The sequence below is a fragment of the Aulostomus chinensis genome, chromosome 7 (assembly GCF_037954235.1).
Source record: "Aulostomus chinensis isolate RoL2024-O1b breed Wild chromosome 7, RoL_Achi_v1.0, whole genome shotgun sequence".
NCBI lineage: Eukaryota > Metazoa > Chordata > Actinopteri > Syngnathiformes > Aulostomidae > Aulostomus > Aulostomus chinensis.
The window spans coordinates 2563406-2585018 of record NC_141326.1 but is presented as its reverse complement, the minus strand read 5'-3'; the positions used below and the strand labels follow the sequence as shown (position 1 = coordinate 2585018).

The following is a 21613-nucleotide window of genomic DNA, read 5'->3' as shown; positions in this document are numbered from 1 at the left end:
ACATTCATGTTAGCAGAGGGCTAAGCAGGCGTAGAGTCCAGGAGCTCCTCCTGACTCCTGGAGCACAATCCAGTGGGACATATCGAGACACTGACCTGGCCCCGCATTGCCATTCATTCATTGGCAATGGCTTTAACATATAAAGGACATTCATTTATATCAAAATATGCTGTGCACTAAGCGCTTAACTCTGTAACGTGTCAATAAAATCTGAAAAGTGCTCGTCACAGTTTCCCAGGAGTCCAAAGTGATGTGTGCAAATCACTTTTGTCCCTCCAGCAGACCAAAGAATGTTTCCTAATGCAAACATTTTCAGCAAATCCTTATATTCAAGAGTCTGGAAACTGGATCCATGAGGACTAAAAATCCGCCTTCAGTCAGAAGAAAATACCCACTGTTCCTTGATTTTACATGGGAAAAGTCTTTGTTTCAGCCCTCCAAATACCTGTACCATTGCACCTGATCCTTGTGCTGCCAATATATAGGAACCACCCAAAAAGCTTAGGTGAGGAAAAAATCTTGTGTAGCAATCAATACAGAGCAGAGACCGGAGCTTGAGTGGGCGGCTCGCTGCGTTTTATCAAGGCAGCTTAATTTCCGTCCGTTTAATATCCTGGGAAATGTATGGAAATTGAACTGTGAGGCAGAACAAAGACGAGTAACCATGAAGGATGAACAATGAGGTGAAACTCAGGAAGCTCAGTTTTACCGTGAGGGAGGTTACACTGGTAAGGGCAAAGACAGCGTGAGCGCACGCGCGCGCGCGCGCGCACACACACACACACACACACGCACACACAGAAGCACGCGCACACGTGCATCCTGCCTATTGGTCGTTGTATCCCTCAGCCAGTTCGTCCTCATGAGTGAAATGATTCACATTCATTATTTGCCCCGCTGAGTGGGAGAGGAAGACTGCTACTGTACATATCCTGGTGCATATGCTTGACTACTGCTAGTTAATTAGCTTAGCCGCTACATGTCTCCCTTGCTGGCTGCTCTGTGGAGACACATGGCGGAGCTGCCCAGAGGCACATTATAAATGAGAAACAGGTTATTAGGGTTCTGTCATGCATACTGAGGTGTTATGACTGTCATAAAAAAGCGCAATAATGCAGGGAGCAGTAATTATCATTTTAAAGGTCTTTATTTAGTATGCTGATAATAGCCAGCGTCTACGGTCAACAGCAGCCGCCGCCCCTCGGTGGTCACAAGCCTGTACTACCACCGTACGATAAAGCTAAACATACAGACCAAAAAGTCAGTGGGAAAGTACCAACATGGCGCAGCAGCCACCCAGTCAGGCTGAACTTAATGAAACTTCATCTGCATAAGTAATTATCTGCCACTGCTTAGGGGGAAGAAAGCACTGTTCCAGGTACTGACGAGGAATGCAAAACAACAACCTTCCACACACCCGCGCCTCCATCCCGCCACTATCCCCCTGCTGAGAACATGGACTGTCTTTCTGTGCTTTTCCTAACCCATCGTACCCCTGTGGCAACCTGATCTCTGTGTTTAACTACCTTCCCTCTCTGGCACATCAGGGCACGCTTTTCAGAACAGTAACTAACATGCAACCTCATGCGTTAAGACACCCCTTGATGCTTCGCACAGAGGCAGGGTAAATGTGCTGGAACGCCTGCTCTGCCTGCATGTCTGTCTGACTGCCTGTCTGTCTGACTGACTGTCTGTCTGACTGCCTGTCTGACTGACTGTCTGACTGACTGTCTGACTGACTGTCTGACTGTGCATCACTAACAAAAGACAGAGGAACAGACAGACAGTTGGTGCAGCAGCTCTTCTTCCTGAGATTGCACCACTGCCCCTGATGGAGACAGATGCATATTAAGGCACGGGACATATAGCGAGCTCGGGGGGGTCAGAGACCCTACAGACGCATCAGCTGCACCCATCTTCTCTGCAGACGAGAAATGGACTCTAAAAATAGAGCGTGGAGAGTCCATAATATGAGCTTTCTGTGAAGTTTCCATCTGGATGCATTAAGATCTCTTCTGCCAGAGGCCTTTAGCTGCACGCTGAGAGTGCACACACTGGCCACTTCACATTCCTGGTGACAACAACAGGCTCGTTCCTCCCTCTCTCCCTCTCTCTGCCGTTGTTGACTCATTTCCATTTCACCCATATAGTGTGATAAACCAATCCATCAGGTACCACATATTCTGCTCATACGTGCATGGATGTGCGAACCCTGCGTGCATTAAAAGCAACAGGTACAAGCTGGAAGGTGCTGACACACACGTGAGCATCCCTGCTCTGGGTTCTGGTAGGTGAGGAGTTATTAAAATGAAGATTTATCATTTTCAAAAGAAACGGCTGTTTCTCTGTTTGTTGCAGTGAAGCAAAGAAAACCTCGCGACGTGTAAGATAAGAGCACATCAGCATACGTGATGAGAGAGCACACACAGCCATTCCACCCACATTAATGAAAACATAGTTCCATGCTTCATGCTAGTTTGTAATGCAGGTAATGATTCACCCAGGCTTTGGAGTGGAAGGAATTCTGTTGGTGGCAATGAAAGACCCCAACAACATGCTGCAACGTCTCTTTCTCTCAGAAAAAGCCACACACCCGGCTGTCAGCTGTTGTCTTTGGAGGAAAAATCTAACTGCTGACACCAAGTTGTGAGGTCTATCCAGCGTGACAGCCTTGGGAGAAACAAATTCCATTCAGAAATCATGAAGTTTCTTTAAATTTTGAACCTTCTTCAGCTCCATGCTCACCAGGGGAGGAAAAAAAACACGATTGTAGATGAATGATAAAAAAGTGGAACTCTGATGCGACGGCGGTGCAGCACCTGGACAATCTGTGGCATGTGCACACTAGAGGGCAGCACACGGAGCGGTCGAAAAAGGGTGCAACAGCTTTACAACCAGCACTTGGTAGAGCTGCAACATGAGTGGACAATTATGCCCCATTATCACCTTTGGTTCTGGGAATTCATAATGCGACGTTTTCAAATATTCTTGACCTTTTTTAGAGTAAATGGTTCATCAGTCAAGTAAAATAATCATAAGATCAATTAAACAACGTGAGTTGAAAGCGTTTTGGAAGCCACACTGTGCGAACTGCCCCATCAACCAGACGAGCTGTGTCAACGTGACATCAGGGCGGTGTGTGTCTGAGCATTGCGATCTGCTCTCACTCTCAGCTGCTGTCACGCAGCCATGAAGGAGACGCACAACAAACATTCGATGAAGCAGAAGGAATATGGCGTGATTCTGTCCTGGCTGACAGTCAAACCTGTGGAGGCCACAAACGCCGTCTGGAACAGATGTGCAGTCGACCCACCTGATGCAGGCTGGTCAGCAACAAATGGGATTGCTGACATAATTAGAGCTTTAATAGCCCTCAAGTACAAGAAAAGACAGTGTAATTTAATTTGTGACAAGCAAAAGCTTTTCACCATCACAGCTTCTGACCAGGTAGTTGCTGTGAGTGAGAACTGTTCCAGCTGCACTCACAAGTTTCACGTTTTAACAGAAATCTGGATATTGTGGCCTAATACCACACCACTATCATTTTAATGGGCTTTTCAATGAAAATGAGAACAATGTAAAAGACTAACATCCCTCTAATATTTCAGATCATATTGCAATTGAATGTCAGCTTGAACAGTCACAATTGGATCACACAGGCGAACATCAACGTCACCAAAACTTGGAAGCCGCTAAAAATTAGGCACGAACAAGTCGGCAGATCAGCAGCGGTGGTTAGAAATGATCAACTATGATCCATCAGCAGTGTTAATGTTAAGACTAGTGAACACTTACTTCAAAAGTCATATTTTTACTTTGATTATGGATCATTACAATTATGTGAATGACAAAACTGCTTTTAAAAGCAGTGAATTTTCATATAAGGCAAGGCAAGGCAGTTTTACTTGTAGAGCCCGTTCTTTCAAACAGTTTGTCTCAAAGGGCTTCACCTGGCATCTTAACAACATCCTCTGCCCTCAGAGCCTCACATCGACTGAGGAGGAACTCCATAGAAAACCTTTAACAGGGAAAAATCTGAGGAACATCAGGGTGAGCAACAGAGGAGGATCCCTCACTAGAAGGGACAGACGTGCAGGAGATGTTGTTACAGACAAGAAAAGAGTTTTTAAAACAGAATTTGGGAAACATTTTGTATAAAAATATAATCAGAAATAAAGTTAGTTGATGCATCAATAAGCATGATTTGCCTCGAGATTCCCAACACTAAGACAGACACTAAAGTCTATTCCTTTCGTACACGTCTGCCATATTCAGACCTATGGTGGGTTCCTCTCACACCTACGCCTGTCCCACCACCTGTGGCCAGGGCACGCCGGCTCCAGCCAGACCAGGAAACTTTCAGTTCACTCAAGAAAAAAAAAAAAAAAAAAGAACTCTTGCTGCATTCCACTCATCTCATGGCCTTTGTCTGATGAGATAAATAGGACAAACATGCCCAACTGGGACAAGACAATAATCCCTTTATCTGGCCCAGTGTAAGCTTGACTAGCCAGCCTGCCTGTTACATCATTAGCTACAGGCAAGAGGGTGAGGGTGGATGGGGGGCAGGGAGGTAGAATAAAAGATGTAGGACCAGACCAGGGTGATGTAAGCGGGACATGAACACCTCAGAATAATTAAGGGTGGGACAAAGAAACGAGGCTAATACTCTACTAGAATACTTGCAGTGAGATGGTCCCTCTCCCTGACGCAGCGCTACACACAGACCTCTGTGACAGAGACGGATGAGCTCAGCTACACCCGTCACTGCAAGATGAAACTCTAAACGCCCCGAGAGCTGTTCTTGCAAATAGCACATCACCTGTTTACCTTGAATAGTGGTGTTTTATTTGCATGAGTCAACCTTGTGGAAAATCCATAACTCATTTGCAAGGCTCTCGCAGCGCATACGACGTCAACAGCATACCATATGTGTGTGACATCCAAGCAGCTGCGTGTGAGGGAGATGAAATTCCAACCAATGAGATGTAACTGTGGAGGTGCAACATCTGATAAAAAAGTACACAAAGACAAAGGAACAAATATTTAATGTTGCAGGAAGCAAAGATGATGACATTTTTGCTCTTGTGGAGGATATAGAGTAATACACACCCGGACGGCGCCGGCAAATCACCCCCATGTGTAATCGGTATCCTGTAAAGGTAGCGGCTGCAGCAGAAATCATCCGGCTATCTCCTCATCTGACATCATCAAAGCTAGTTTGATGTTCTTGTCTCAGCTTTTGAACTCATCACGAACTCGACCCGCAGCCAGTTTGTTTGCTGCCCAAACCTCGTGTGATGCCCAGACACCTGAAGCGATCATCTCCCGTGAGCTCACTCCTGAACGCAACAGCAAGACTTGCCTCATTTCTCTCAAAGAATCAACACACTCTTGTTGACGCGCTATGACAGCGAGCAGAGAGGCTTTCAGCAGAAAAACAAAAACGCCGGACACAAAAAACCCACACGCACCACTCCCAATGCCTCACACCAGGTTCACCAAGTCCCCGATGATGATGGCGGCTGGATGATTTTCTGGTCAATGTCAGCAATTCTTTCCCCTCCTCTGCTGCCAAGAGGAAATGAAGGGATGATCTCGCTGCTCTCCTCCACTCGTCACTCCCACAGAAAATAAGCAGGAACATTTTATGGCCTGCTTGTTGACCTGCCGGCCAGGAGCAACAACAACACACCACTAGCTGTGTTTACTTCAACATTGGCTACTTAAACGGAACAGCACGGGACTGTTGATACGTGCAATCTAATTCCTGTAATAAAACACAGTTCAATGCACATTACAGCAGGTTCAGGACCCCCGAGCTGACTCAGTAAGCTGCAGCCGCCATATTTGAAGTGATTCTGCTCAATAGGGACCCTGATATCCAGATATCTGCTCAGATGCCTTGCACAATTGTATGTAGCTGTTGGGCTGATCACCTCAGTGGATTCACGTGATTTTTCCAAAACTAGAGGAAGATCAGAACAAAATATTAAAAAAAAAATCAAACATAAGAAATCTGATCCAGCATCACTGACCTGAATTCAGCTACAAATATGATTTTGTTTGAATCAAGGCTCTGGTCTTTCTTTGCCAATTGCTAATCACCTTTTTTTCCTCTGGTCGATTCACTTGACATCTTTCATAAACACTAGGAGAAATAAATTAAATTGGCAAGAAATGATTAAAAAGTTCCGAGAACGTTATCAGGGTTGTTCTCCAAAAGACAAGAAAACTATGTTGTGTATATTTCGTGTTTAAAGATCTGATGAGCTGCGGTCGATTTCACCGTTTTAAATGCTTGTGAAAGGCTTCTGAATGCAACACTGAACTACTCCTCCTCATGTTGTTGAAGGGAGAACCCCCCCGGGGACCCCGCAGCACCCCGGAAAACCTCCTCATCATAGCTCAAATAAAATAAAACACGTTTGATACTGTGAATAAAGCAGACTGCGTGACTGTAAGTTCTCTGTGTGCGCCACGCCAGCCTCCTACTAAACAGGAAACTGTGAACTTCAAATAAACAGCAACAGTTTACAGCAGTCAATGATAAACTGTAGAAGATGATCCTCTAACTTAACAGTGAGAGAGCCATCACCACCTGTGTGTGGGTATGTGTTGTGCGTGGGTGTGTGCATATGTGTGCAGCAGCATGGCCGACACACACCTGTTCCTGCCTCACGCTCGCCCCCGTCACCAGGCCGGAGCCCCAAACAAAGCTTCTCTCTGTGCAGGCAGAGACACTGTTTGATTCCCTGCACCGTTCCCCTGGTGCTGCCTCCACTGAAACCTAAACACACTCTTATGCCACGGATGAAAATGATGTGTCAGAAGTATGGAGAGAAGAAAGAAAGGCCTTCCCAGAGAGTCATCTGGTTCTAATGCAGGGCCCGCTGGTGTGGATTACAGGCACATATTACAGGAGAACTCAGGTTGACCCCTCATCTCTATCCTGGGGGAAATGGGAGCCATCCGTGATGATGGGGGGCTCAAGGTCCGGGGGCCTGAGGAGCAGTGGGGTGAATAGAGGCCTTTAGACAGGCTGCTAGCCCTTTCCTCAAAATCTTTTTAGAACAAAAACTGAAACCCCCCAGCCTAAAACTGAATGAAATAAAGATCATCACACACAGCTTAACATGTCGCGTTACACCTAGCATCACACGTAGCGTTACACCTAGCATCACATGTAGTGTTACACTTAGCATCACTCGTAGCGTTTCACCTAGCGTCACACATAACTTTACACCTAGCATCACACGTAGCGTTGCACCTAGCATCACAAATAGCTTTACACCTAGCATCACACCTAGTGTTACACCTACCATCACACGTAGCGTTACGTTTAGCGTCACTGTGACGACGGCCCGTCACTGAGGAGACAGCAGCACATGGCACTCAGTTACAAACCAAGTCACTTTCCATATTCCCCTCTGCCAATGTGGTGAGTGCACGCACCACAATACAATCACAATCGACCATTTCCACCTTCCCTTACAGTCATAGAGTCAAGAAAACAGACCACTACTGTTAAGGCAAAGACATAACTTTACACCTAGCATCACATGTAGCGCTACACCTAGCATCACACAAAGCTGTACACCTAGCATCACACGTAGCATTAAACCTAGCGTCACACATAACTTTACACCTAGTGTTACACCTAGCATCACACATAGCATCACACATAGCATCACACGTAGTGTTACACCGAGCATCACATGTAGCGCTACACCTAGTGTCACACCTAACTTTACACCTAGCATCACACGTAGCGTTACACCTAGCACCACACGTAGCGTTACACCTAGCATCACACGTAGCGTTACACCTAGCGTCACACATAACTTTACACCTAGCATCACACGAAGCGTTACACCTAGCATCACACCTAACTTTACACCTAGCATCACATGTAGTGTTACACTTAGCATCACACGTAGCATTACACCTAGCGTCACACATAACTTTACACCTAGCATCACACGCAGCGTTACACCTAGCATCACACATAGCTTTACACCTAGCATCACACGTTGTGTTACACCTAGCATCACATGTAGCGTTACACCTACCATCACACGTAGAGTTACACCTAGCATCACATGTAGCATCACACCTAGCATTACACCTAGCGTCACACATAACTTTACACCTAGTGTTACACCTAGCATCACACATAGCATCACATATAGCATCACACGTAGTGTCAAACCAAGCATCACATGTAGCGCTACACCTAGCGTCACACCTAACTTTACACCTAGCATCACACGTAGCGTTACACCTTCCATCACACGTACCGCTACACCTAGCGTCACACATAACTTTACACCTAGCATCACACGTAGCGTTACACCTAGCATCACACGTAGCGTTACACCTAGCATCACACGTTGTGTTACACCTAGCATCACATGTAGTGTTACACTTAGCATCACACGTAGCATTACACCTAGCGTCACACATAACTTTACACCTAGCATCACACGTAGCATTACACCTAGCGTCACACATAACTTTACACCTAGTGTTACACCTAGCATCACACATAGCATTTCACGTATTTGTACACACAGTTACGGTGAAGTTCAACTCTACCTCAATCATCCAGAACATGAAAGATGCTGGTTTCACAATACTTTGACTTTCACTGCCCCGTCCCACCACAGAAGTGGGTTAACAGGCCAACAAGAACAGCAACATGAACGAAGGTTCAGCAGCAGTTTGTAGCGTTGGCAACATATCTGAGCTTTTAGCCAAATAATCAGCTCAACTATGAGAACATTCCCTTCAAAGCATGAATAAATCAAACAAGATGCAGAAGGCATATTGTTCATCTAAACCGAACAAACAGGAAGAATCTGAAGAACATGTGTCTGTGGAATGTTGCACAAAATATCCAAAAGAGAGACTTTCTTTGATACAGTACAACCCGTTGCAGCTCTTACCTGTAGTATCTGGACTGGAGATACGTGGAACACACGGCTTTGGACACGTGGCTGGCTGAGCCGAAGTCAATGACTTTGACCCTGTAGGGCTGCCGCGATGGATCCACAAGCATGATGTTTTCCGGCTTCAGGTCTGCGTGGATCAGCCCCAGGCTCTTCAGTTTCATCAGTGCTGTAGCCACCTGCTGTAGCACGGGTCGGATATATTTGAGCGGCAGTGGGCTGAACTTGTTCTGCTTCAAGAAGTCGTACAGGTTCTGCTCCAGCATCTCAAACACCAGGCACGTGTGGTTCTTATGCTGGAAGCACTCATAGGCCCTCACAAAGTTGTAATCATCGGCGCTCTCCGTGCTGAGCCGTGCCAGGATGCTGACCTCGATCTGACCCTGCCGTGCGTACGACGGGTGGTTTTTTAGGATCTTGATCGCCACAATCTCGTTGGTGCCCCTCTTCCAGCATTTCACCACCTGTCCAAAGGTTCCTCGTCCTAAGAATTCCAGTACTTCATACGTGTTGGTCATGGAGCAGAGCACCTCATGCTGCACCAGTTGGTAGTCCCCCTCACTGTTGGAGCCGCTGTTCTTGGATGTTGCTGTGGAGGTGGCGGTGGCCACCGTAGCCACCGTGGCCCCACTGGCCGCTCCGTTCTGGATCATCAGTGGGCCGTGCTCCTCGATGATCTGCACACTGCTATTGTTGTCCAGCTCCTCACTCTTGCGTTTAAGCCCGCATCGCTGGTAGGTGTCGAGGAGACTGACCGTGCTGCGGCGCGTCAGATTGTGAACACCGACCCCGCCACCTGCGCCGCTACCACCGCCGCCACCTCCACTGCTGTTGCTGCCTCCACCACCACTGCCCAGCAGAGACCCCACGGCCCCCGAAGTGCTGCTGGCTGAGGCGACCACGATGTGGCCCGCGCTGGCTGGGAAGATGAGTGCCTGCTCGTAGGGCAGGGTGGAGCTGGCGACCTGCAGGGAGCTGTTGATGCCTAGGGAGCCACTGGCGGCCGACACGTTCTTGCTGCTATTGTGGCTGTAGACTTTGCTGTGTGTGCCGTACCCTGTCATATCCCAGTTACAACTCTGCTCCACCTTCAGTTTCTTCACGCTAAAGAAGGCACTTGACTGGAGAGTGTGAGGGGAGAACACTTGCACTTGCGAGGCCATACCTGTGACATGATGGGAGCAGAGGGGAGGAGCAAAGGGGACAGGAGGGGGATGAAAGTGAGAGGTTAGGAATTTCCGAGTCTCTGAAACATGAGCGGAAGCTAAGCTTTAAATAAAGGCAGCTTGGGTCAGAGTAGGTCATTAAAACACTACGCGTATATGTTGATGCATTGCCGTGTTAACCTCTTGAACTCTGTAATAAATATTTGCAGTATTTCAGACGACAAAATATGATGAAACTAAATTAATAACCAGAATGTTTAGCAGAAGGGAAGCAGGTTTAGATTACAGTAATACTGTCGAGCACTGTTTCCTGCTCTCGCCTGCAGAGAGGTAAATAGGCCGAGTGAATCCTAAAAGAAGAATCGTACATGGAGCAACACACAAACAGGCCAACAAAAAAGTCCCGTGGAATGATTGCAATTTCCTTCCCCGCTGCACAACCCAGCCCTTGCATTTATTGGTACACAATTACTCACTTAAGGAAGAAATTTCATTCAACAAACCCTAAAAACAGGAGAGGGGCACTGAACTCCCTCTCAACCACAGATCCTGAAGACAACAAAACAAAAGCAAAACTACATAACTGTGCTCTTAACTCCTGGGAACATGCAGCCTCCGAATAAGCAAAAGCCTCTCCAAGCAAACAACAGCCCAAAAATAGTCCCTTCCTTTCTCTCTCTGTCTCTCTCTCTCTTGCAAACAAGCGTGCTCGTAGCATTGCAATGATTATTTCAGCACCAGAAAGCTTAAATGAGACTTGTAGTAATGGCATGTTTAAACCGTTTCCAGTAAACTCAAATTGGTGTGCTGCTAACAAACTAAGAGCTTCCACCTGGTTGTGCCTGCCACCCCCCCCCCCCCACACACACACACATTAGGCCTCACCATTGATCAACTCATGTGTGATTCAAAGAATCTAACAGTTAACGCACACACGCACTCACACACACGCACGCACACACACACGCACACACACACACACACACACACACACACACACACACACACACACACACCCCACAGCCTGTAAACTTACTGCTATTTTGTGGGAAAAAAACAAAAACCCTGATGATGTGAGGATAATCGACACCTTACCATCAGTGAGTTGTTGTTGTTGTTTTTATTTCTTTAAGAAAATTAAAGGATAATTTCCCTCCAATATGGGAGGACTTCCATAATTGTGGGCTCTATTCTGTGGAGAGAAAGCAGCAGAGAGCCGGGCCCCGTCACTTTGTCATTATTATTATCCCTCTGAGTGGTGATCATGATTAATTCAGTACCAAGCTGACAGCCCCCCACTATGCTTCATTGACCTCACTTCCTCCTCCTTTTTTTAATTTTTATTTTGGTCTCTCTCCTGGCCTTGTACTTGTTATCTCCTTGGTCATCTGGTCTTAGCCTTAATGCTGCAGGATTGGAGCTGTACTGGATATTAGAGGGCTCACTGTGAGCTCAGCTAGCGGATGTAGCACCTTCATGCCTGCCAGATATTAAGCATTTGCATGTCCTCTGGATGGTCATTAAGATGTCATTATTTTTTCCAATCGCACCTCCGCCTGCATGTCCAGGCCCATAGGTAGGACGGGTCCGCAGAGGTAATGAAGAACATTGGCGAGGCTATTAGGGGCAAGGCTCTCTGCTAATCACATAAGCTCTGAAGGCCAGATGTCACTTCTTGGATTACCGATTCCTGCGCCTGGACTTTACGCTAAATATAATTTGAATGATGGGTTGCGTCACAGAGCAGCGTCAACAGAGTGTGACTGAGAGCCTGACAGGATAATCACAGGCACAGACGGACACAAAGATGGATGGACGGACACAGAGATGGCCTGTTCCTCTTCTGGAAAATTCCAGCATTACATATCTGCCAGCGTGATATATGGACAGCTCTGGGTTTTACAGATTGAGGCTAGCCCTCATTTGCATTAGCATTAGCATCACACGGATTCCTCCTCCGCTGTGATCGTAGTCAGTCATTGACTCCGTCCGTTTTATTGCTGGTCAAAGAGTTCACCTGAACTGACGACCACACGTGCTCCACTAGCCTCTGATTTATAACTAGATGTTTAGAAATGCACTCGAAACTTTAAGCCGAGACTTGTCAAGAATGTGTCTCCAGCTGTTTCAGCTAGAAGATGTAACGTTGTACAAACAAAAGCACAGAGGCCGGTGTGAAACACGCATCAGTAATTAAATGGACCAACAGCGAGAGGTCAAATGGTTGGAATGTTATCTCATGACAGCATACACAAGCAACAATGTGACCAATTATGTTTCAGGGGGAAAACGACTCCGGCGCTGGTGAATCACTCTTCACCCTGACATATTTATGATATCGAATTTGAACAAGCAACCTTCTATACCGTTGTCAAAAATAACAAAGTGCAGAGGCCTTTCCCTTGAAAATGTCCTCTTCAAGTGTGTGTGCATTTCTGAACGCAGTGCCAAGTTCAAAACTGTGAAGGTCCATTGTTGTGCATTTACAATGTTGGAATGCCTTCAGTAGCTGAGGCTTTCCATTTAGCATACCTACAGGAACGCTGTGTGTCCCGCACACTGCAATTAAGCATACCAGAGAGGCATTTCCCAGTGTTTAGAGGCAGCTTGTTGAAATGGTAATAGTCAATGTTTTCAGAGAGATTACGTCCCTGTCAGGGGTTTGTTAATCTTCTTTTTGGGAGGATCAGGGCTGTTCTGCATGCCATGCGGGGTAAGAGACGGCCTGAAAAGGAGAGAACAGAATGTGAAGAGCAGAGCTACAAGTGGCCCTCACGCTCTGGCCTGTGACCTGCTTCTGTTTGCCCTCTTTTATTAAAGTTGTCATTTATACTCTGCTGAGGACATGACAGGATGCATTGATGAGGACGCCTCCAACCCTGCAGTCTTTATATGAACAAACCCGGCGATTATTTAACTCATCTTTGCATGACCTCATCTGCATGCTTTCAGGCTGAGCTCAGACTAAATTTTATCTTGGCAATTCATGATTAAATGTGATTTTACAGCGAGAATCAAAAAAACAGGTACATTTGTCTATGCCCATCTAGCAATCCATGCTTTAATCCCACTAGCACATTGCAACTGTTCAGCTCCAGTGTCTGAGTGCACTGATGCATCGCGAGACCCCAGCTGTTACCTAGGAGACTATCCAGAGACAACAGTCATGTCTGTGCGCTCCGTGTCCCCTGACCTGGATATATTTGGACTATTTCTTGAGGTCTAAGGGCTCCCAATGCTGATGATGCTCTGATGACCCCGCTTTTTACTGATGTCTGCAGGACTGGAGGATGCGGGGGAGGGCCAAATTACGGGATAATGAAATGACTTCTGACTGTCTAGACAAAGCATTATTTCATCCTTCACTGATATTTGTGTGTATCACGAGCATAGCTTGCCACACCTCCTCCCTTCTCTGACCGACATACCGATCGCAGACAAATGCAAAAACTGCTTGAAGTGTTTTTGACTGTGCTGAAGTTTTTTGACGTAGTTTCCAAAAGATAATTCCACCTTTTCCGTTTCAGTGTTGGTTACATCTCATCCATCTCCCCACCATCTTATATGTCAGTGATGTAAAATGGCATCCTAGACAACAACACCACTTGTGGGGCCTGTAGTGGGGTCACTGACAATGACTTCGGCTTTAAAAACTACAGGGACACCAAAAGAGCACTCATACCCAATGGAGGAGCCAGCCTGGACCGAAAAGGATACAACTGCTTCGTGCTCTTGTGAAAGACATTTGTGTACCCTGCAGTTCACTTTCTACCTTTACTGTTCATCAAAAGGAGCATTCGTGGCCTCCTGAAGACCAAAGTTGTAGTTTGGGGAGAATCTACCTTTGAGGGAACATTGATTAAAGGTGTACCTGTAACTATAGAACTGTTCTTGTGTTGTTCCTAGATTTTTTAGTGAGCTGAAGAGAAATACATCGTCCATACAGAGCGGTTTAGCCTCGTGTTCCTGCCAGAGTGCGTCACAGCATTTCTCTCTCTCTCTCTCTGTCTCTCTCTCTCTCTCTATCGCTCTCTCACTCTCGCCTGTGGATACTACTGACCACCCCGTTTGCTTTTTAGCTCCCTCATCTCTGCTTATTTATAGAATAATGCATCAGTCACTCTGGCAGGGAGATGCTGTAATGCAGGCTACTGCTCCATCAGCCTTTATGTGCATCCTGACCTTCCATTTCTCTCCACATTCTCTTTCAAACGTACAGAGAGGAGCAAATATCAAGCATATGAGCGCCCCAAAGGCAGTTCTAATTGTTGTTTGACTGACATAAACAGGAATTCATAAATCAGCAGGATGCCTGCTGTAAATGTGACATGGAACTCTTCCTGGTGGCAACGACACACCAGGTTGTGTACTGTGAGATAACACAGCAGGACATGCATGGGTATGCAAGCGAGAACACACACGGTTACCACAGAAATGTCCACAAACAGAGTGTGAGCCCACAAAGCCACGCACCACACTGAAAGCATCTTTACAACTTTTGTGGCTCCTAGCTGAGCCACGACAACTTTCGTTAAGGTTACAATGCTCCTCTAAACTAAAGTAAAGCTGGAAAAACCTGGTTCCCCTGGGAAACAACTGGTAGATAAGGAGGCTGCAATTCACTGCGAGTGCGGCCATAAAACGTCTGTTGTGAGAAAAACATTTGACTTGTTTATACTGCCAGGTCAGCCTAACCAGGCACTGAACCAAGGCATGGGGGTGGAGGGGAGGAACGGGTGGCGAGGAGGAGGAGGAGGAGGAGGAGGAGGAGTGTGAGGAGGCGGGGTGGCAGACTGGCTCCGCTTGAGCTGGATTTCTTATTAATCAAATCACGAGTGTAGCAAGTGTACAAAGAACAGTGACTGACTTCCTCCCCACAGCGAGAGGTGCAGAGAGAAAGACAGAAAGAAAGAAAACAAGAGAGAAAGCGAGCAAGAAAGAAAAGGAAAGAAAGAAGCCTTGAAATAAATGTCTTTTCTAGCACAATTAAATTCTTGAGAGAGGAACAGAGGGGAGGTATAGGAGAGGAAAAAGGGAGCTACAAATTTTGACTGCATCAAGTTGATTACAGTTGCAAACAGCTCAGGGCCACGCAGGGACACACACCTGATAAGGGGCTCCTCGCCATAATGCTTATCATGCACGCACAGAGAGAAACGCCCCACTATTTCCTCTTCAGTCATTAGGATCAACAATGACAGCTGGCCAAAATGCAGCATAATGAGATCAACATATGAGGAGGAAACAATCACCCAGGACACTCAGATGAGATTAATGAGAGCCAGCGCTGTCCAGGCATGCCGTGTTTGAGGAGGCGCCACACCTGTTGAGGTTTCAGGGTGCTGCACTCTAGCTGAGTGTTTGCTTGTGCTGCCTGAAGTGTTGGAGAGGAAAAGCGAATGACAGAAGCAAATAATATGCAAACAAAAAAGCAAATGAAAAGATGCTGATGTTCTCACATGCCAACATACACAAAGAGGACGAGTCGTCCATCAGCAGGCTAATGTTCAGTTGACAAAGGTCCAACCGAAGACTGAGATTTGTCCTTTCAGAGACAGAGCCTTTCATGTCATTTAGAAGCGGTCTGATCTCGATAATATGATACCGTCAGAGAAAAATGCTGCACCAGCAAACGTAAAATGATGTAATGGAAGATTTTGGTTACTGTTAAAAATATAACCTTCAAGTAACTTGAAAGTTTTTTGAAAAAGGCAAAAATTAGCTCAAAGGAGCATGAAAATTGTTTCGCAATCAGGGGGATTTCTTTTTTGTTTTATGGTTTCCATCAACCATTTCTCATACAATACATGAAAATGCATTGACAGAATCCTGACAAATGACTGGCGTCCGTTCCATGAATATGATTATCATATTCAATGTTTTCACTTCCAACACTTCAAGTCACAGCCAGCGCTCAAGAAAAAGACTGGAGCCACATTTAACAAAGCAAACAGCAAAACTCCGCCACTGTTCTCCGTACTGCTTTCACTACAAAGAGTATACAAACCTGAGATAGTAATCTCTGTTGCTGCTCTGATAACGTCCGTCATCTCTTTCCAGCGCAGTGACTGCGCACCAGAAAGAAAGCAGCAAGGCCACTCCTCATCTACTCACAACGGGACCAGGATCGGTTGGCTTTTAATCAGGCTTTAAAAAAACTGCATGAAAGCAGATAAATACAGAGGGACAGAGAGTTTGAATGCAGGTGACTGAATGGTGACCTGCCCAGGCTGCCCACCCACCACAAAATAAGTGGTATGGATGGATGGAATGGCATAGATTGTGCCCAGTAAGAATGAGAGATGAAGGAAAGCACAGTTGCAAGGAGATGATGTGCTTTGAGGAGACGGTCTCATTGGCCCACCCAGCCCTGTCCCATGGAACCCACCACTACACACGGGTGTGAGGTGTGTTGATGAAGTCAGGGGTCAAAGTCTGTTCCTGCTTTGATATCCAAGAGAGACAGCTGCCTGTCCTGCTGGGAAGCCTCACCTCTACCAAGGATGCACACACACACACACACACACACACGCGTGCGCACAGAGCTGTGCCTGATTGTGTCCTCTTAATTTATCAGAACTGTAATATCTTAGCTATGCAGCAACAGCACGCATGAATCCACCTTACCAAAACACACACCCGAAGAGATTAATCCAACGCCCCGCCCAGCTATGAACCCCGACAACAGAGGAACCAGTCCAACCTGACCAGGCACCTGGGGACCAGGCTGGGCCGTCGATTCACTTAAAAGGCAAAAGAGAGGAATTACTACTTAGAAAATGACACACTTGAATAAAACTCTCAGGCTCAGATTTGCTTGCAAGTTTTCGGAGCTGATTAATAATACTACACACTGCTGCAATAAGATCGCATTTTACTAGAATAGAGATCCAACTATCCATCTTTCATACTTCATCCCCCATGTGTTCAGCTTTCTGCTCTCCTGTCTCCCCCAGTTTACTCCACCACCTCCCTATGCTCTCTGCAATCAAATACAAGCTGGGGAGAGTGCACATGCCTCCCCAGGCGACAGGAGTGTGTGATATTTCAGCAGGGTGTGTGCAGCTCTTGCTCTGGGCCTATTAAGGCCACAGATCATACTAATTTAGACTACAGATGCCTTTTTCTCCCTCTGAAATGCCTCAACATGTACTCCTGCCTTCATACTGCAGGTGAAGCATTCATATGCATGCTTATTTAATTATTTTAATCTCTTAATCTCTCCATCTTCTTCTTTTTAACCCTCACTCCCTCTGTGTATAAGTGTGTGTCTCTCTCATTCTGTCTTCGACAAACTAAGGAGGCCTTCCACCACCGCCGCCGCTGTATATATTTCAAACAGCTTTTAGAAGATTAGAGTGCACAGACAAACACATGCTCGTGTACCCATTTAGCAAGGCATATGTGTTCTTAATCCAACTGACAGAGTGTTGTAAACATAGCTGTTGAGTCCTTCTGGACACAGAGCTGAAGTCATAAATATGGCCAGCCAACTCAGCACTCCCAGTCTGTTTCAGCGTGAAAATCCTACCTTTAGCCACATACGTGCACTGTCCTCACAGCCACAAATAGCCGCCAAAGCCAGACAGGAAATGGCTCCTCTGGCCATCACTTTAACACCCACATACTGGGTAGCCATGTAAGGCCACCTACAAAGGGAGAACAAAATCGCTTGGTTTTATAATTATACACAGAATATGAGGTGCAAGTTGGCAAATTACATGAAAGATCAGTATGAATGGTTTGGGCCTGCTCCTGCAGTGGGAGATGCTGATCCTGAACTCCCATTTCAGTGCTGGTGGTGGAGAGGACAAGGAGCCTGGCAGAGGCATCGCTCCCGGGCTCTTACAATGTTGAAGGGTCTGTTACTGAGATGGATGCCACTTAACGCCGCCATGTTTATGTCCAAACGTCTTGAAGTTTAACGCTTGTGATTGCAGAACTCCCACGTTGTCTGTGTGTCACGGATGCTTAATGAGGTAAAACAAGGGGTCTGCTCTGGATGCTCCGGAGCAGTGAGGGAAAAAGAACGGGTCCTCGTAGCTAAAGGTCAGCTTCTGGCCTTTTTCTGGGTCAGCATCTCTGAACGCAAAGGAGGGGTAGAAGTATGTTTGTGTGTTAGCAGCTGCTGTCTTCTGTCAGGAAGAAGGAGGAGATGGACAGCGCTGAGCGCCGATGGAGAGAGAGAAGACGGATTATAGCTGAGGGGTGAACTGCTATCCCTAGAACTGCCACCACCTCCAAGATCCTCTTAGACCAGTGACCCCTGGTCCTTCCCTAACAGCTAAACCCCCAGAGCACCCTGACCTCTGGCAGCGCCTTTGAGGCTCCTCGGCCCCAGAAGAGTGTATTCATCTCTCCACCCGACTACATTGCTCACTCCCTCCATCTCTGTCACTCCCTATCTCACCGCCATTCTTCCTCTGTCTCTCAGCCTGAATGGAGGCCTCAGTTCAAAAAGCTGCCAGGCAGGCGGGGCTGCTGGCCGGCCATGACGGGACCCGGACTTTGAAGTGAGGAGAAGATATGGCCCTGTTCAGTCACCGGGCATTAACATGCATCTTAGGTGATTCGACAGCAGACAGCTAGAGGGGATGCAGCAGAGTGAATGGACCCGAGGCACATGGAGGTCTGTTTCAGCAGTGGTCTGCGTGAATGCCGGCGTGTCCTGTGTCTCATCAACTGACATCCACCACGAAAAAGGTTCTGCATACACAGGCTTTGTTCAAGGTCTTGGATGATCGACTGGTTAATTGGACATACCTTGATGTCTGTGCAGGGTTGTTAAGCCCTTAGGCAACAACCTTACCCACACACACAAATTAGAAAGGCTTAAAAAAACAAAATACAGTCAGACTTTTTTCCAGAGGGATGTCGCACCAAACTCAACTCAAGGGTCAGTACACATGTGAACTGCAATTTCTTGGTTTCACAGGAAAACAAAGGTTATAGTAGATGCATAACGGCTCATTAGCTCCGCCCTTGCTGAGAAAGGACAGAGAAAAGGCACTTATATGACTTTACAGTAAATGACAGCAAACTGTAGGAGCGACTATGTTATTCATTCAGTTCAGCTCATGCTGGGTGAGTGGCGTCCCTGGGAGCTACAAATGAAAGTGAACTGAAGCCTGGACTTGCTGAGCTACTCCAACCCTTATAGAACCAGCACAAGTCACCACAATACAAAGAGAGTTAATTGCACTTAAGTGATGTGAGTAGAATTTAAGCATGAACTCACTGTTATCAATCTACACTTATTCTAAACTATGACCAACTATGACATCTACTGTAGATGTTCAAAGACACAGCTCAGCAGCCCCCCCCCCCCCTTATACTACATGATACTGGAGTCTACTCTATAGCTTCTGAGCAACAAAAGGTGTTTCTTCTGATGCGCTTTCGTCTAAGAGTATGAAGACGTATACGTGAGTCTCCCTGGTGAGGTAAAGACAGTTTGCTAATTATTTGCGTGCCTCATGACCTGGGGGGTCAGACCCGCTGGGTCTAACCCTGGGCTTGGATGATTCGGTTTGCCATGAACACACTGACAAATAGACCCAGTCTGTAAAAGACCGCGACCCCACACTGGTTAAATTGTAGCTGGTTTTGCAGAATGTGTTTGTTTGCGTGTAGAGCAGGGAAGTGAAGCCTGGCCCATCAAGCTACGTTAACCTGCCATGTCTGAAGAGCGTCTGAAGTCTGGTCTTTATGCACCTGCAAACATCAACTGTGCTGCTCCTGCTGCTCCTGAGGACCCATCAGACGTGACTCGTGCATGAGCAACCTCTCCAGTGGTAAATGTCTTTATTACTTCCGGTTTGTGAGCGCAAACTTTCTCAACAGCTGCGTGAGCCCTTCATGTGCAGAACATCTACAAAAATCCCCAAACAGCGCTGAAGGAGATTCTTCAGCCAGCAGACCTGCAGCTGTGGAGATTCTCAACATTCAAGGTTTCCTCGTGTCAGGACAGAGGTGCCGCCGGATCGTGGAACGGAATCATTGACTTTGTGACGTTGCTCCCTCAAAGTCACGTCTTGAAAGCTCATAAGAACTCAGTTGTTAGCCGCACAAGTGAATATTAAATATTCTCCAATGACGTTTTCCTGCCTTTCATAAATTAGACATTCGATAACCTCAACGATCTGATTTCGAGTCGCACTTGCTGGCACTTCCACCGGCAGCATCTTTTGATGTGTACCTGCTAGTTAAGGGACTGGTGCAAAAAATTAAGAAACAAAACAAAAGCCCACGTTTGGGAGGGGCAGCTGTCGGAGAGTTTTCCTTTTATTGCTTGCATGGGGATGTGTCCTCACACAGTAATAGAATAATGAGAAGCACAGCGTGTGCGTGTGCAGAACGAGAGGAAAATGTGCAGGGACTGAATGAAGGAAGAAGGATGATGTGAGTTTGTGAGGAAGAATATGAGAGGAAATAGTGCTGAGAATGTGACAGGTGAAAGAGCAGAGGGTTGTAGCGGCTCATTTCCATGCCTGTTGACTCTTTTGACTTGCCCGGTCCTTGCCTATTGCTGTCTCCTTTCACTATTCCCTATCTTTTGCCTCCTGGCTCTGGACCGAAATGGGCTTGAACGCTTGTCTGAGCTTTGAAGTTCTTTGGTTACTAGCCAAGCGTAGCGCTGTACCTGCAGCCATCTGTGAAGGGGCCGCCAGCAGCCGCCCATCGCTCCACTTCCCTTCCATGACCGAGAGGGGCTGGAGCCAGGAGTGGTGATGAGGCTGGCAGCGGCACTTAGTCCACGCTGGCTGGCCACACATGGTAGAGCCCACTGTGTCAATGAATACCAGAGTCTACAAAGCAGCCTAATCTCTCTTCTTTACTCATTTTAATATATCTGTAAAGACTCCCCTTCCCCCTCCTTTAACTGTCTTTCCCTCTGAAGGGGAAGAAAAATGTGGAGCTTATGAAAGGCTTGATTAAAAACTGCAAAGCATTTTTCACTCTGCTCTTCATGTAATATGAAGAGACGGCTTGAATCTTTTGTTTTAAATGGAGTGTTTGGGAGCGCGTGAGCTGCCCTCGCCATCCACTTGCAAGACCTCCTCGCATCATCGCAGGTCTTCAGAGCACATTAGAGGTTTTCTTCAACTTGGTTATTTGCTACCTGTGTACATGTGACATGTCAGCTTGAAAGGCCAGATGAGCCGGCGATGAATACAACCAGCAGGCACATCTCTTCCAGAGTGTACAGGGTGTCACAAACAATAGGATTACGAGCCAGGACAATATGTACCGGTGGTTTGCTGTGGGGGGTTAGTGATGGGACAGAGCAATAAGACAGACCAGCCAGGGGGTGACTGTGAGGGGTTTTGGGTGGGGGTTACGATGGGGGAGAACAAAAAAGCTGCAGTAGCCAGACCTCTTCTCAAACCAGCCTCCAATTACACACAGGCGCTTTACAATCTGGCCGTCAGGCTGTTGCTGAAGTGTCACATGGGCACCATGTGTGCTGGCCAATGGCCTCTCGGCTTATCAACA

The 21613-nt window shown here is 46.8% G+C and overlaps 1 protein-coding gene across 5 annotated transcripts in view; it reads right to left on the bottom strand.

Moving 5' to 3' along the window:
* hipk2 (homeodomain interacting protein kinase 2) overlaps nt 1–21613 on the bottom strand; it is a 78091-nt gene that overhangs the window by 50903 nt on the left and 5575 nt on the right. For all 5 annotated transcript variants that reach the window (XM_086208138.1, XM_086208139.1, XM_086208141.1 and 2 more), the window contains exon 2: nt 8949–10116. In XM_086208138.1, the coding sequence (XP_086064264.1) occupies nt 8949–10116 (1168 nt within the window). The remainder of the gene's footprint in view (nt 1–8948; nt 10117–21613) is intronic.